Source organism: Rattus rattus, chromosome 18, assembly GCF_011064425.1.
Source record: "Rattus rattus isolate New Zealand chromosome 18, Rrattus_CSIRO_v1, whole genome shotgun sequence".
NCBI lineage: Eukaryota > Metazoa > Chordata > Mammalia > Rodentia > Muridae > Rattus > Rattus rattus.
Window position 1 is genome coordinate 1,161,418 of NC_046171.1, and position 15,028 is coordinate 1,176,445.

The 15,028-nt window shown below is 51.0% G+C and overlaps 2 protein-coding genes across 5 annotated transcripts in view; both read left to right on the forward strand.

The window, feature by feature from the left end:
* Tspear (thrombospondin type laminin G domain and EAR repeats) overlaps window positions 1-15,028 on the forward strand; it is a 163,417-nt gene that overhangs the window by 133,637 nt on the left and 14,752 nt on the right. The window contains exons 3-7 of the mRNA XM_032888604.1: window positions 8,675-8,913; window positions 10,114-10,204; window positions 11,946-12,102; window positions 13,805-13,936; window positions 14,539-14,765. Of these exons, the coding sequence (XP_032744495.1) occupies window positions 8,675-8,913; window positions 10,114-10,204; window positions 11,946-12,102; window positions 13,805-13,936; window positions 14,539-14,765 (846 nt within the window). The remainder of the gene's footprint in view (window positions 1-8,674; window positions 8,914-10,113; window positions 10,205-11,945; window positions 12,103-13,804; window positions 13,937-14,538; window positions 14,766-15,028) is intronic.
* On the forward strand, window positions 5,902-6,666 carry LOC116887101 (keratin-associated protein 10-9-like). Of its 4 annotated transcripts, none has more exons than XM_032888630.1 (2): window positions 5,902-6,030; window positions 6,106-6,666. In XM_032888630.1, exons 1-2 carry the CDS (start codon window positions 5,902-5,904, stop codon window positions 6,664-6,666), a joined length of 690 nt encoding a protein of 229 aa, XP_032744521.1. The 4 variants fall into 4 exon arrangements, with proteins under 4 accessions (XP_032744521.1, XP_032744523.1, XP_032744522.1 ...); XM_032888632.1 differs by having other exon boundaries at window positions 5,902-6,005; window positions 6,117-6,666; XM_032888631.1 differs by having other exon boundaries at window positions 5,902-5,988; window positions 6,091-6,666.

The window sequence follows — 15,028 nt, forward strand, 5'->3', positions numbered from 1 at the left end:
TGCCTGACCCAATTAACCACAAGAATACCTAAGCAGAGTCTCCACTCTGCTGCCACCCAGCCCTTGAGTGATCACAGAAAGCCAGCATCTAGCTGTAGAGCCATTCATTTTAGTAAGTGCCCAAGGCAGGAGAATGTAGCCGATCCGTTGATGGGAACCCACAAGCCTCAGCCATCCCACCCAGCCAAGAAGTTAGGAACCGTGGAGCAATTGCTCAAAGACACTGAGAAAAAGAAACCCTGAGTGAGGACGCTGGAAAGGAGCGCTGTGTGGAAGGGAGGTGTTGATGAGCTGGGGATGAGACTCAGAGTCGCTAAAGGCTGGGACCAAGCCAATAAGCCACATGCCTGGCTCAGGTCCTGTCCACACGCAGCAGGCCAAGGCCCTGCCCTGCACAGCTGGAGCCCAGGGATCTGGCTTTGCCACTAACTCCACTCTTGGGGTCAGACATGCCGAGGACTTTGTCAAATGGGACACACACACACACACACACACACACACACACACACACACACATCGATTGTTGTGTTTTATAAAAAGAAAGAACCAGGAATATGTTTGATAGAGGACCAATGAGTTAAAGGGGGTGCCTTTGAGGGTCCTGAGATATCTCCTCCCCCTGAGGCACCAGCCATGTGAAGGGTATAGAATGGAATAGTTTATCTAGGGCATGGGGAGAGGAGTGAAGGGGGTAGTGGAGACAGAGAAAGGCAGAGAGACAGAGACAGACAGAGACCAACAGAGAGAGAGACAGAGACACACAGAGAGAGACAAAGACAGACAGAGACAGAGAGAGACACAGAGAGATAGAGAGACACACAGAGAGAGTAGAGGAGTAGAGGCTGGCCATGAGCATGTGGAGACAGAGGGGGGCAGGGAATGGGAAGAGGTGGGACAGAGAGTGATGCCTGGCTGTTGCCAGGTAACTGTGGGGCAGAGCCTAGAAGGAAGGCTAACCCCCATCACTGCAGTGTCTTACAGAATACCTCAGGAATCCTGTGGAGCCTCCCTGAACACCAACTCCCAGTGATCCCTTTGCAGCCTGCTCCCCTTACTCCGAATCATGCTTAGGTCTTTGTGTCCCTCCAGATCCTACTATATTCCCCATCCTCCACACCCCTCCATGCTCCCCGAGGTCCCCCACACTCCCCCACATCCTCCACACCCCTCCATGCTCCCCCAGGTCCCCCATCCTCCACAGTAATTTTCCTCTGGTGCTGAAACCGTTCCCTTGTCTGCCTTGACAGGGTCTCTCCCTTGGTAGCAGGGTCTCCTTCTCAGCTGAGGCTCAGCAGGGTTCTGTGGAGCGTTGGCCATCATGACTAAAGCACATCCATTCACAGATCTCTCTGTGAAGACGTGGCTTTTCAGTTCCTTTTAATAAATACCACAGAGTGTGGGTACTGGATGGTTGGAGGTGCGTTTGAGTTTTTTTGTTTTTGTTTTTTAGAGCCCACCAAGTTCTTCCATAGCCCTCAGCCATGTTGCATTCCCAGAAGCACTGAAAGAGAGTATCCTTCCTCCCCAACATCTGTCTTCTTCTCTCTCTCTCTCTCTCTCTCTCTCTCTCTCTCTCTCTCTCTCTCTCTCTCCCTTTCTCAATCTTTCTCACTCTCTTGTTCTCTTTCTTTTACTCTATCTCTTTCTCTTTTGCTCTCTCTTGCTCTTCTCTCTCTTATTCTGTCTCTCTCTCGCCCCTCTCTCTGTCTCTTTCTCACTCTCTCTCTCTTGCCCTGCTCTTTCTCTCTCTCTTGCGCGCTCTCTCTCTCTTTCTCTCTCACTTTCTCTCTCTCTCTCACTCTCTGTCTTGTTCTACTCTCTCCCTCTCTTGTTCTCTTGTCCTCTCTCCATCTCTCAATCTCTCCATCTCTCTTGCCTTCTCACTCATTCTCTCCCTTCCTAGGGTTTTTCTACATAGCACAAACCATCCTCAAACTCATGGTCCTCCTCCTGCCTTAGCTGAGATCAAAGACATGCTCCACACTGCTGAGGACGTCAAAGTTTTCCAAGAGTTTACTGTGGGCATCGCTTACCTTCTGGGTATCTTCCTTGGCAACAGGTCTAACCAGCTCTCTTGGCCAGTTTTCGAGTCAGGTTGATCCATTGTCGATTGTAAGGGTCTTTTGCAGCATTCACGGTGACGTCATTGTAAGATTCCTTTGCAGCTAGCATATCCTATCCATACCCTATCCCACTCCCACCCTGGTTGAGCCCTTGGTGTCTCTTCTGTGGGTTGCTTTTTGGGTAGTGAAAAATGCTTGGCTGAGCAGAACAACTTAAGGGAGGAAGGATTTATTTTAGCTCATGGTTAGAGGACGCAGGCCATCATGGTGGGAGTGTGAGGAAGCACTGAGTCCTCAGGAAGCAGAGAGATGTGTGCTGGGGCTCAGCTCTCTCTCCAGCCCGTAGGAGGGGGTCACCCACCACGGTGGCTCTTCCCTCCCCAGTTAGCCCTCCCTGGGAACACGCCCACTGACATGTCCAGAAACATGCCCCTGGGTGGTACCAAATCCCGTCAGGTGACCCTGACCCTCAGCCATCACACCTCAGAGGCAGCAGGAGCTCTGCAAAGGGAGAGACTCACAGCCATGGGCGCTTGTGCTGAGAAAGGCCTCAGGTCAGTTACCAGAGCAGAGCTGAAGCACAAGGGAGGAAAGTATAGACCCCAGTGGGAACAGACCAAGAAGAACCCACACCCATCCTCAGGACTTCTGAAAACTGGAAGAGGGGGTGACACATCTCAAGCCACTCTGAGGCATGAGTTACTCTCACGCCGACCCCAGAAACAAGCCTGCGGTAAATGCCTTACGTGAGGGGGTCTGTCCAGTTCTCTTACCCACGTAAAAGTCAAGTTTAGGGCTAGAGAGTTGACTCAGCGATTAAGAGCACTGACTGTTCTTCCAGAGGTCCTGAGTTCAATTCCCAGCAACCACATGGTGGCTCACAACCATCTGTAATGGGATCTGATGCCCTCTTCTGGTGTGTCTGAAGACAGCGACAGTGTACTTATATAAATAAACTAAATAAGTAAAAATAATAAATAAATAAAAGTCAAGTTTATCCATCTTTTTTTAGGGGTCCTTCGCATATTTTGAGAGGGAACCTTTGTCATACAGGCCCTCAGCAAACCCCAGCAATGGAATCCAGTGTCCTAGAAACAGAGCCCTGGGCACGAGTTCTGTAGTTCCGGGTGCTGAAGGCTTGGTCCCCATCCTGTGGTGTTGTTGGGAGATGGTGAAGTCTGTAAGAGGTGGGGCCTGATGGAAGGAAGTGAGGTCATCTGCTATGCTGAGTAGGTTTTTGTCAACATGACACAGCTAGGGTTATCTGAAAAGAGGAACCTCATTTAAAACAACGCCTCCATCGGATTCCCGTGGGCAAGTCTATGGAAGATTTTCTTGATTAATGATTGATGTGAGCTTATTGGACATGGTGCCAACCCTGGGCAGGAGTTCCACGGGCGTTTAAGAAAGCAGGTTGAGTTAGTTATGGGGAACAAGCCAGTAAGCAGTGCTCCTCCATGGCCTCTGCTTCAGCCTTTGTGTTTTGTTCCTGCCTCGACTCCCTTTGATGACAGATTGTTATATAGGAACTCTGAGCTGAAATAAACCCTTTCTTCCCCAAGTTGCTTTTGGTCATGGCTTCTATCAGAGCAACAAACAGAAGGCTCACTAAAACATTGGAGCATGTATTCAAGGGGTCATTAAGACCTTGGACACTGCCGCCTTCCTTTACTGCCGCCTTCCTTCACTGTCGTCATCTTCTTCTTCTTCTTCTTCTTCTTCTTCTTCTTCTTCTTCTTCTTCTTCTTCTTCTTCTTCTTCTTTTCCTTCTTCTTCTCCTCCTCCTTCTTTTATATTATACTATATACTATTTATACTATATACTACATACATTTAATACTATATACTATACACTATACACTATACATTATACTATGCACTATACATTACACTATATACTATATACTATGTACTATATACTATGCACTATACATTACACTATATACTATACATTATGCTATATACTATATATTATGTACTATGTACTATACATTATACTATATACTATATATTATGTACTATGTACTATACATTATACTATATACTATACACTATACATTATACTATATACTACGTACTATGTATATGTACTATATACTATACATTATACTATATACTATATATTATATACTATGTACTATACATTATAGTATATAGTATATACTATACGTTATGCTATATACTTTATACTATTCATTATACTATATACTATATGCTGTATACTATATATTATACCATATACTATATACTATACATTATGCTATATGCTATATACCATATACCATATATTATATATTACGTATTATATATTATAGAAGTAGGATGCTAGGGAAGAGGAGAAGCAGGTGAGGCTCTCAGCAGGAAATGCCGCTTGTCACAGTACAGGAGCCCCACAGCCTGTTGGGGCACTGAGGTTAGGAAGCCCAGTGTAGAGAGTACACCCTCTCACACTGTGTAGGATCCTCTGAGGACACAAGGCAGCTCAGCAGACGAGCCCATTAAAGACATTCAACCCAGCAGCAGCCATCAGAGAGTGCACCCCGCCACAAATGTAAAGACTAAAAAGAGCTCTCCCTCGTCACACTACAGTGGAATGCAGGTGGCCTGCCCCTCATGGGGGAGTACATCCTGAACATAAACATTCATCCACCACCTGACCCAAGAAAGCTACACAGAGTCTTTACTCTAAAGAAAAGAAAACTCATTGTCACATGAAACACCAAACACAAACATTGGTCATCGAAGCTTTATTCATGTCTGTAGTAAACAGGGGACAATCAAAATATCCATCCATCGCTGAATGGATGCACACTAGTAGATCAACACAGTGGAATATTATAGAGCCATAAAAAAGAGATAAACTCTGTATGCAATAGGTGGTTGAACCTTGAGATCATAAACAACAAAAATGGATTAAATGGTGGGGAGGGGAGAGGGGTGGGTCTGCTGGCTGGTGGCTCCAGGTGGGCAGGCTTACTTGTCCCTGTGTGCTTAGGAGGGTCATTTAGTCCCTACTGTCCGGCTTTAGTTCTTCTTTCCCAGCCAAGAGCTCTCACAGCCTCTTGCTAAAGGCCAGTCTGCTTCCCTCCCCTCCTGGTATTATCTACCTTCGGTCATCCCAGCCTCAGCTTAGCTTAGAACCCATCCTACTAGGCTCAGGTTGGCTGCTGGGCTGTCTGAATGCTCCCAAGGTGTCTGTGTGCATATGAGGCACGGGTTCCCAGTCTATGTGAGCGCATAGCACACTGTTAAGTTTCAGGTGCAGAGGGGCACAGTTCCCACAACTGTGGGGCTTTCTACATGGCTTCCCTTCTCTGATACTGTTCTGGGAAGCCTGTGTTCCGGAAGAATTTTTCTCCTTCTAGTTTCCCTTACTGTATCACCCTCTGCACACCTGTGCCACACTTCCCAGTGTTCAGGGACACTCCCCTGTCAGGTGCATCTACAGCCAGCAGGCTTCACAAATCTACCCACCCACCTGGGCTGGAGCTCCTGCCTACCCACGTCCAGGGGAGTAACCTGAATGTCGAGGCACATGGTACATTCACAAGGCCAGACCCAGCATAAGCAAGACTCCACTCAGAGGACCAGGCACCACAGCTGCTAAGTCAACACTTGGAACTCAGAAGGCGTGACTCTTCTGTAAATAAACAGATCAACAAAGGCTTTCAGGACCTGCCTCAAAATACCCACGAGGAAGGAGGAAGGGTTCTCGAGGCTTCCGGCTGAAAACATAGCCTGTCTGGTATAAAAGCCGACAGCATAGCACATAAAACACACAGTCTCACACACAGTTACACACACACTCACACGCTCTCACCTCCCACCCAACCCTGCCATGGCCGCCTCCACCATGTCTGTCTGCTCTGACGCTCCCACCAACTCCTCCTGGCAGGTGGACGACTGCCCAGAGAGCTGCTGTGAGCCCTGCGGCTGTGCCCCCAGCTGCTGCCAGCCCAGCTGCTGTGTTCCTTGCTGTGCCCCCAGCTGCTGTGCCCCCAGCTGCTGTGCCCCCAGCTGCTGTGTCCCCAGCTGTTGCCAGTCCAGCTGCTGTGCCCCAACCCCTTGCCTCCTCTGCACCCCAGTGAGCTGTGTGTCCAGCCCCTGCTGCCAATCTTCCTGCTGCACACCCTCATGCTGCCAGCAGTCTAGCTGTGAGCCCTCTTGCTGCACCTGCTCCCCCTGCCAGCAGCCCTGCGGTGTGACCCTTTGCTGCAGGCCTGTGTGCTGCACACCCATCTGCTCTGAATCCTGCTGCCAGCAGTCTAGCTGCCAGTCCTCCTGCTGCCAGCCCTCCTGCTGTGTGCCTGTCTGCTGCAGGCCTGTGTGCTGCACACCCATCTGCTCTGCCTCCTCCTCCTCCTGCTGCTGCCAGCCCTCCTGCTGTGCTCCTGGGTGCTGCAGGCCTGTGTGCTACAAGCCCTGCTCCAGCCTGTCCCTGCTGTGCCGCCCTGTGTGCAGACCTGCCTGCTGTGTGCCCACCTCCTCCTGCTGTGCCTCCTCCTGCCAGCCCAGCTGCTGTCGCCCAGCCTCCTGTGTGTCCCTGCTGTGCCGCCCTGCCTGCTCCAGACAGGCCTGCTCTGGACACAAGTCCACCTGCTGATGGGCTGTTTCTGGTGCCAGGTGGCTCGGGTCCCTTCCTGGGGCCCCTCTCAGCTTCTCCAGTCTGACCCTGATCTGGGATACATTCCCCCAGGATGGAGCCGCCCAACCTGTCCCTTGTGACTTGGCCTCTCCTCCTGCTTCCCAGGAGGCCTGCTGATCCTCTGGGCCTCTGTCTCCCCTGTCCCTCTGCTCCCCCCAACCTCAGCCTGTCAACAGTCCATGGCTTCAATAAACTCTTCTAACTACCTGGCTCTCCTGTCATGCTCTGGAACATGTGGTTCAAGTAAATGTCCATTTTCTTAGGAGGAATGTTTCTAGGATTCAGTTCAGCAATTGACAAGCAAGTAGTCCCCTCCCCCTGGTGTGTGTGTGTGTGTGTGTGTGTGTGTGTGTGTGTGTGTGTGTGTGTGTGTGTGTCTGGTTGTTTTGAATGAAAGTTTTCTCAAGTAGGCTCATGTATTTGAAGACTTTGTCTCTGGTGGACCATTCTGCCTGGGGGTTTGTGGAAGTCTTAAAGGGTTGCTCGAGGTTCTGAGTTATTGGGGGGCAGGTTTCTGGAGCTGAAACCTTTGGCCCTGGTTGGAGTTCAATCTCTCTGTTTCCTGCTCGTGGTTAGAGATGTGATCTCTGGCTTCCTGCTTCACTCACCGGTTGCTTTCATCTCCTACTTAAAAGTAGGATCCTCTGGGACTCTAAGCTAAAATAAACCCTTTCTTCCATAAGCCGTGGTGGGTATTCACAGCAACAAAAAAAAGGAACTGATCCAAAATGAGGCTAAGGGCCCTGGACAGGGGGAGCGCTTGACAACTCAAACCAGTGTGACCCTACTGCGTGTGTTTGGGGGGATTTGGGGGCCTCTCGTCATCCCTCTCAGCCTGCTGTGGCTCCTGATACCCTGGAAACCCCTGGGAGGGTTCTGATCTTTGTCACCCACCATCTTCCAAGCGTCACGCCGTTTCCTGGAAGTCCCCAGGGAACAGACTCACCCCTCTTACCATTGTGAGAACTCCAGGAACAGAAAGGTCCTCTCTGTTCCCAAAGGAGACTGAACAAGAGGGTCCCACATTGTGACCAAGGTGCCTCGAGCGGACTCTGGAGACCTCCCAGGCCCCCTTTAGAACGGGGGCATAGAAGTGGCTTGCGGGCTCCCAGGAGCAGCGCAGCGCTAAAGAAAGAGTATGCGTGTACACACTGGCGGGCACACAATCAACTAGCTGACTGTCCTCTCCGCTCTTCAGACCACCTGTGTTAGGCTAAGAAGAGCTTGGTGAGAAGCATTAAATAAACAGCCCCCAGCGGAAAGGAGACTGTTGCTTTTGAGAGCTCAGAACCTAGCAGGCCTGCTGCTTGCCTGACACAGCCTCGAATTGACTGCGTCTTTGTGAGCGTAGCTCAGCCAGCTCGGAGCTCAGTTCATTCACGGTCTTCCCAGCAAACCCCAGCTATGTTGTAAAGCCCTGAACTACTGGTCGCTTGCTCCACCCCCCCCGCACCCCCATCCCCCCACCCCCCTACTCCCCTCACCCCGTCCTCCCGTCCCCCAGCCCCTAGCACCCTGTTGTTTGTGTCTCTGTGGATCTGAGCCTCTGGGGAACTGCGCAGAGTGGCTCAGCTCCAATCCTCTGGCCTGGTTTTACTCAGTGTGAGGTCCTCCAGACTCCTTCAAGACGGAACAGGTCAGAACCGATTTGAAAACATTCTGTTCTGGACATAGACTAGGCTTCTTGTACTGAGGGGGCAGGGGGTTGGTGTGAGGAGGTTCACCCAGAAGTGCTACTGGATAGGGCGCCATTAGCTCCGCCCACTCTATGGTTAGCACCACCCACCTCCTCTCAGCCCCACCCCTCTCCTGCTATCTCCACCTTCTCCCAGGCCCTACTCTTCTCTCCCCTTAGCTCCGCCCTCCTTCCTATCTGTCTCACCCCACTGGTGTTGCCCGTCCTTCTTGGTCCTTCCCTCCTCTCTTTCCTTCAGTTCTGTCCAACCTCTGGTCCTGCTCTCCACAGAAGAACGAATACCTGCTCTCCCTGCTGGCGGAGGAGAGGGACGTGCTACTGCTCGGCCTGAGGTACTCACCCACACAGCTGCACTTCCTATTTCTCAGCGAGGACCTGGCTGGTGCCTGGCAGACCCGTGTGTCCTTCCGGAGCCCTGGCCTCATGGACAGCCGATGGCATACTCTGATCTTGGCTGTGTCTCAAGGATCCTTTTCCCTCACCATGGACTGTGGCCTCCCACTGGACATGTAGGTACCAGGATGTGCATCCCAGTGGTTGACCACGTTGTGTGTCATTTGAGAAACCCATTCCAGTGACTGTTCTGCCACTGTGCAGTGGGGGTGGGCCCTGGATAAGTCTCCCCTTGCCCCTGTGTTGCCAAATCTTTTACCTGAGGCAAAGGCAGATCCCTGATAGGGCCTTTTGGGAGACAGGCCTCTATTATCAAGTCTGAGGCCATGAAGCAGCCACAGGGCTCTGAAATAGAAGGGCCCAATCAAGGATCAGAAACCTCCTACTTGGAGCCACTATGGCCAAGGACGACCTGAGACCCTTGTTTTGAGAATATAGGCCAGCAATAAGGGTGTGGGTTGGGCTAATACCTAGCACAGAGTGGAGGTGGCCTATGGGTAGATGGCTTGCTTGCTGGTAACCCTAGCCAGGAGCTTAGCACACTGCAACAGATAGTTAGGGCAGGAGGACGCAGGGCTACCAGGGAGAACAGTCATTCATGGCACGCTGCTCCATATGCGGAGGCTCTGGCCATGTGTCCCCTCTCTTGGCCCCCTTGCTTTCATGCCTTCCTCGATGTGTTTAACCTTTATAGCAGTGACAACCGGTACTTTTCAGAGCCTCCTGGGTCTCCAGCAAGGTGCCTCCCTCCTACCTCATAGCCACCATCTTGCCCTGCTCCCGGGCAGTGTGAAAGAACACAGGGCTGGGGCCCTAATAGAGGAGAAGGACCTTGAGGTTCCCCAGGAAGTAGAGAAAAGGACGCATATGTGTACCCTCATTATGTATGCCTGCAGGCGCTCCTGTCTTGGGGGTAATAGACCCCAGTTCATGTCCCTGGGGACTACGAATATGCCATTACGTCCCAACGGGGTCTTAAGCCTAGACAAGATGATGTTAGCTGGATGAGACGGATCCTGATGGGGAGGCAGAGACCACAGATGTAGGGGGAACCTGCGAGCATGATCAGATGCAATAGGAAGGGAGGTGGAGGTAGAAGGGTGTAGAAAGGGAGGGTGGGAAGGAGACCTGGGGGCCACTAGAGCCCCAGGAGCTGAGGAGGCCTCCTCTGCCTGAGAGAGGGTGCTGCTCTAATTGCTATGGAGCCTGTCATCACAGCAGCCCAGGATGCTCACTCGTTTCCATGTGAGACCCATCCCCGACCTTCATAAGCAAATGAGGTTCTCTGGCACTGGTACTGTCCACTCGTGTTTCAGAATGGCGGATGTTCCCTTCCCACCCACCCTATCAGTAAGAGGAGCCCGGTTCTTCATCGGCAGCCGGAAGAGAACCAAAGGCCGATTCACAGTGAGTGTAGAGGGGGTGCCAGCAGCAGCCCTCCCCCTGGGGTTCGGGGACAGCCTGTTACATTGCCTCTGGCGATAGATCGCCATCTCCGCTAAGGAAGAACCAGGGACACAAAGGCGTCATGGAGTCCCCCACAGAGCCCTCACACTGGCTGTTTCTATTTTCTAGTACATTCTTCTCTAAGGTTCTTGGGTCCCTGCTACCACGGAAGTCTGTCACCAACACTCTGACAAACTGATGTTTGAACCCAGTCTTTCCACCCATCCATCCACTCATCCACCCACTCCTCCACCCATCCATCCACTCATCCATCCACTCATCCACTCATCCATCCACTCATCCATCCATTCATCCACCCATTCACCCACCCATCCATCCACTCATCCATTCATTCACCCATCCATCCACTCATCCATCCACTCACTCATCCACCCATTCACCCACCCATCCATCCACTCATCCATCCACTCACCCACCCATCCATCCACTCATCCACCCACTCACCCATCCACTCATCCATTCATTCACACATCCATCCACTCATCCATCCACTCATCCATCCATTCACCCACCCATCCATCCACTCATACATCCACTCATCCATCCATTCACATACCCATCCATCCACTGATACATCCACTCATACATCCACTCACCCACCCATCCATCTACTCATACATCCACTCATCCATTCATTTACCCATCCATCCACTCATCTATCCATTCACCCATCCATCCATCCACTCATCCATTCATTCACCCATTCATCCACTCATCTGTCCATTCACCCACCCATCCATCCACTCATCTATCCATTTACCCACCCATCCACTCACTCATCTATTCATCCACTCATCCATCCATTCACTCACTCATCAATCCACTCATCCATCCATTCATCTATCCATTCACCCACCCATCCATCCTCTCACCTACCCACCCATCCATCAATCCATCCACTCATACATCTACTCTCCCATACATCTACCTATCTTTCCATCCATTCATTCACACATCTATGCCTATGTTGTACTCACTGCTAGGGTGGCATACCTGGGATCTACACCATACCTGGGATCTACAGCTCTCTGTAGTGTCCATAGTAATCACTCTGTGGAAATTTACTCATGTTATGCTTGAATGGGCAAATGAAAACACAGATAGACGGGTAGATGCATGGGATGGATGGATGGATGGATGGATGGATGGATGGATGGATGGATGGATGCTTGCATGGGTGAATGGATGGATAAGTGGATGGATGCATGCGTTGGTGACTGGGTAGCTAGATGAGTGGGTGGGTAGTGGATAGGTGGATGGATGGATGGATGGATGGACGGGTAGATAGGTAGATGAATTGATAGATTTTGAATGAATGGGCATTGGCGGCTGGGCAGATGGACAAGTGAGTAAGTGGGTGGGTGTATGTATACATGGACAGATAGTTGAATGGATAAATTGATAGACAGACAGTCAGACAGATCAGTGGGTGGATCAATGGTGGATGAATGATGAAGGAAGAGATAAAAGAGTAGCTGGGTCAGGTGGAAAGAAATATGGCCCGGTCACTCTAGTTCCATGTGGACAGCCCCTCCCACTTAGTCCCTCACTAAGAGCGGTAAGCAGTTGTCCCATTGTCTTCCCAATAAACCTACAGTCAGACCCCTCTCACTCTGCAGGTTAGCCAGTAAAGTCCCCAGCACTGGTGTCCCCAGTAGCACCTCACTTTCTTCCTCTACAGGGTGTGATAAGGCAGCTGGTGCTGCTGCCTGGCTCAGACGCCACCCCACAGCTGTGTCCCAGCAGGAACGCCAGGCTGGCTGAGCTGTCCATCCCCCAGGTGCTGAAGAGACTCACGGAGAAGCCTGATGATAAAGAGGTGCTAAAATATCCCTATGGTTAGTAGTCGAGGCTTGCTTCCCACCCTGGTAACACCTGAGTGCACAGGCTCCTGTCTCGGCTTCTCCAGTGTGCACCTCTCAGTGGCAGAAGGGCACTTGTCCCAGTGGCCAGGATGATATTCAGGGCCATCAGAAAGGCCAGAACCTCCAACCTGTCCCTTGAAGGGCTCTTTTGGACAGCCTACAGGCAGACCAAGCACCTCATACCTTCCAGTCCCAGCTGAAAGATATGGTTCACACCAAGAAGGCTCCCTCCTCTGAACCCCTGGCCAGCTATTGCACATGTCTCCCGTCACTTGCTCCAGGTCATTCTAACCTCAGCCCAGCCTATGCCAAGACCTAGCTCTGTTTCCCGCTTGCCCTTGCAGCCCATGGTATCTCCTGGACGTGCTTTCTCTGATCCATATCTTCTCTGTCCTAATGTTAAGTTACAATGTTGAGCCATGGCCTTACAGACTCTGAGAAGCCCTCCCCAGCTACACATATACCCCTGCTCTGTGGTGAGAGACAGCCAGGACCCCAAAACTTGTGGTTCCCACATCATAAATAAAGGAAGTCCCCATCTGTGTGGGTTGGGCATTTAGGTTTTTACTGGGTTACATGGCTGTCCGATGCTGATGGAGCTGTCCCTATAAAGCCAGGATTCCTGACAGGAGACCAATGTTGGTACTAGAAGAAATGAAATAAAAAACACTCAAGAATATTGGCTTAGCACCGACCGCTGAGAAGAGACAGGCCCCTAGGGTAGTGTGGCACTGTTGAGGGTTCGTGGGGTGACAGCAGAAGAACAGAGAGACATGTCCTCCAGGCTGAAGGTAGTGAGGCCAGCCAGACACATCATGATTGGGGACACCCACCCTATCTCCAATGACCTGTGCTGTCAGGGTTCCCTTCCACCACGTACAAAGGTGGAGAACCACAGGGCTTGGATCCCTGTTGCGGTAAAACTATTAGTGGTTTCTTTTAACCCACACTAATGCTGTCACCATAGTGCCACATGACATCTGTTGGATATTTTCATCTCAATCAACAAACTTCTCACCCACTAGGCTCCATCCCATATCACACTGCAGATGGCTTCTCTCTGAGCCCAGCAGCAATCTCTCTACCCATCTAGTTCCCAAGGCAGGTTGCTACCATGCCAAACATACACATCCCAATTCTGTGGTGACCCAGTGTCCTGCTATTACTCACTCTCTTTATTCAATTAAATTGCCACATGAAAGAACAGACAACACAATAACCTCTGATCCAATTGATAAGATAGAATTGCCCACCTAGACATACAAAACCCTGTACATATCCATCCCTTAAGAACATTTATGGGGTTGGGGATTTAGCTCAGTGGTAGAGCGCTTGCCTAGGAAGCGCAAGGCCCTGGGTTCGGTCCCCAGCTCTGAAAAAAAGAACCAAAAAAAAAAAAAAGAACATTTATAACAACCTGTAAATGTGCAGAGAGGAATCATAACATCCGCCTCCATGTTCTCTCTCGGCCGCACCTTCTCCTCCACTCACCTCCTCCTCCTCCTCTCCAAAACTTTTCTCCCACCCATCCTTCCTTCTCGTCCAATGACAGACCTCGTTCTATCCTGTACCTGCCTTCACCTGCCTAATGACCTCATCCTACAGACATCTTGCATAGAATCCTTGTCTAAGGAGTCCTGATATGCCAGACACTCTCCCCTGATCTTCCCCACAGAAGCTGATATGAAAGTAACCTTGGGATCCCGGCCACCGTGCACCAAGGCAGAGGGTGCCCAGTTCTGGTTCGATGCTGCCCAAAAGGGGCTGTACCTGTGTGCAGGCAGCGAATGGGTCTCCGTGTTGGCAGGTGAGGCTGGACCCAGAATTCAAACCCCACAGTATCCTAAGCACAGAGAGCATCTGGCTGCATGCCCTCTGAAGTCCCATTCATCCGTAAGGGCCACTTCAGAGAGCAGAAAGTCACCTCAGTAGCAGGTGGCCACCAGGACAACCCAGGCAAGCCAGGATGTTTTCCTTCCTAGAATGTCCAGCCCTAGAGATGGCCTTAGAACTCCAGGAGTGTCAAGCCTATGTGTTCAATCTAGAAACAGGCACATCTAGGGTGTGTCATGAGGGACACGTGGCCAGGCTCTCTCAGTAACTCTTCCCTGGTAGCTAACTAACGTCTGGAAGAGAATACAGCACAGACACTCAGACCTCTCCTTTATCCTGTTTGAATCTGGGGGCTACACAGACCCCAAATCACCCCAGTGGACAGGAGCAGCCGCCCTTTAATGAACCTTTCCCATAAGGATAAAACGGGGCTCCCAGGAGAATCTTCATAAATCCCAGGGCTTTGGGCATAGGCCTAGGAACCAAGTCCTGGCAGGGCTCCTGATGTCACTCCCAAGAGAACCCCCAGCTCCCTTCCTATGCACACTGACTAGGTCCCCATCCTCCCATTCCAAGCCAAGACCAAGCTGGACTACGTAGAAGAACACCAGAGTCTGCACACCAACTCAGAGACACTGGGCATCGAGGTGTTCAATATCCCCGGTGTGGGGCTCTTTGCAGCCGCAGCCAATCGGAAGGCTAGATCAGCCATCTATAAGTGGACAGATGGGAAATTCGTCTCCTACCAGAACATCGCCACGCACCAGGCACAGTCATGGCGACACTTCACCATTGGGAAAAAGGCAAGTCTGTACAGGTGACTTCCCCTTCCTTGTTGATGAGCGCCTCTGAGGGGTCCACAGGTTGGAACACCTGTGCACTCTGCAGGCTTAAGCAGCTCTTGGGCTTTCAAGCCCTCGCTAAGAGGGATGATGGCTCAAAGTCACAGGTTGTAGGCTATAGGAGTGTGCCTATGAGGAGTCTGCTCAACTCCCCACAGGGCAGAAGTAGCACTGACTTAAAAGTCTGTCTAGTCCTTTGTAACTCACTACAATCAAAACCGTTC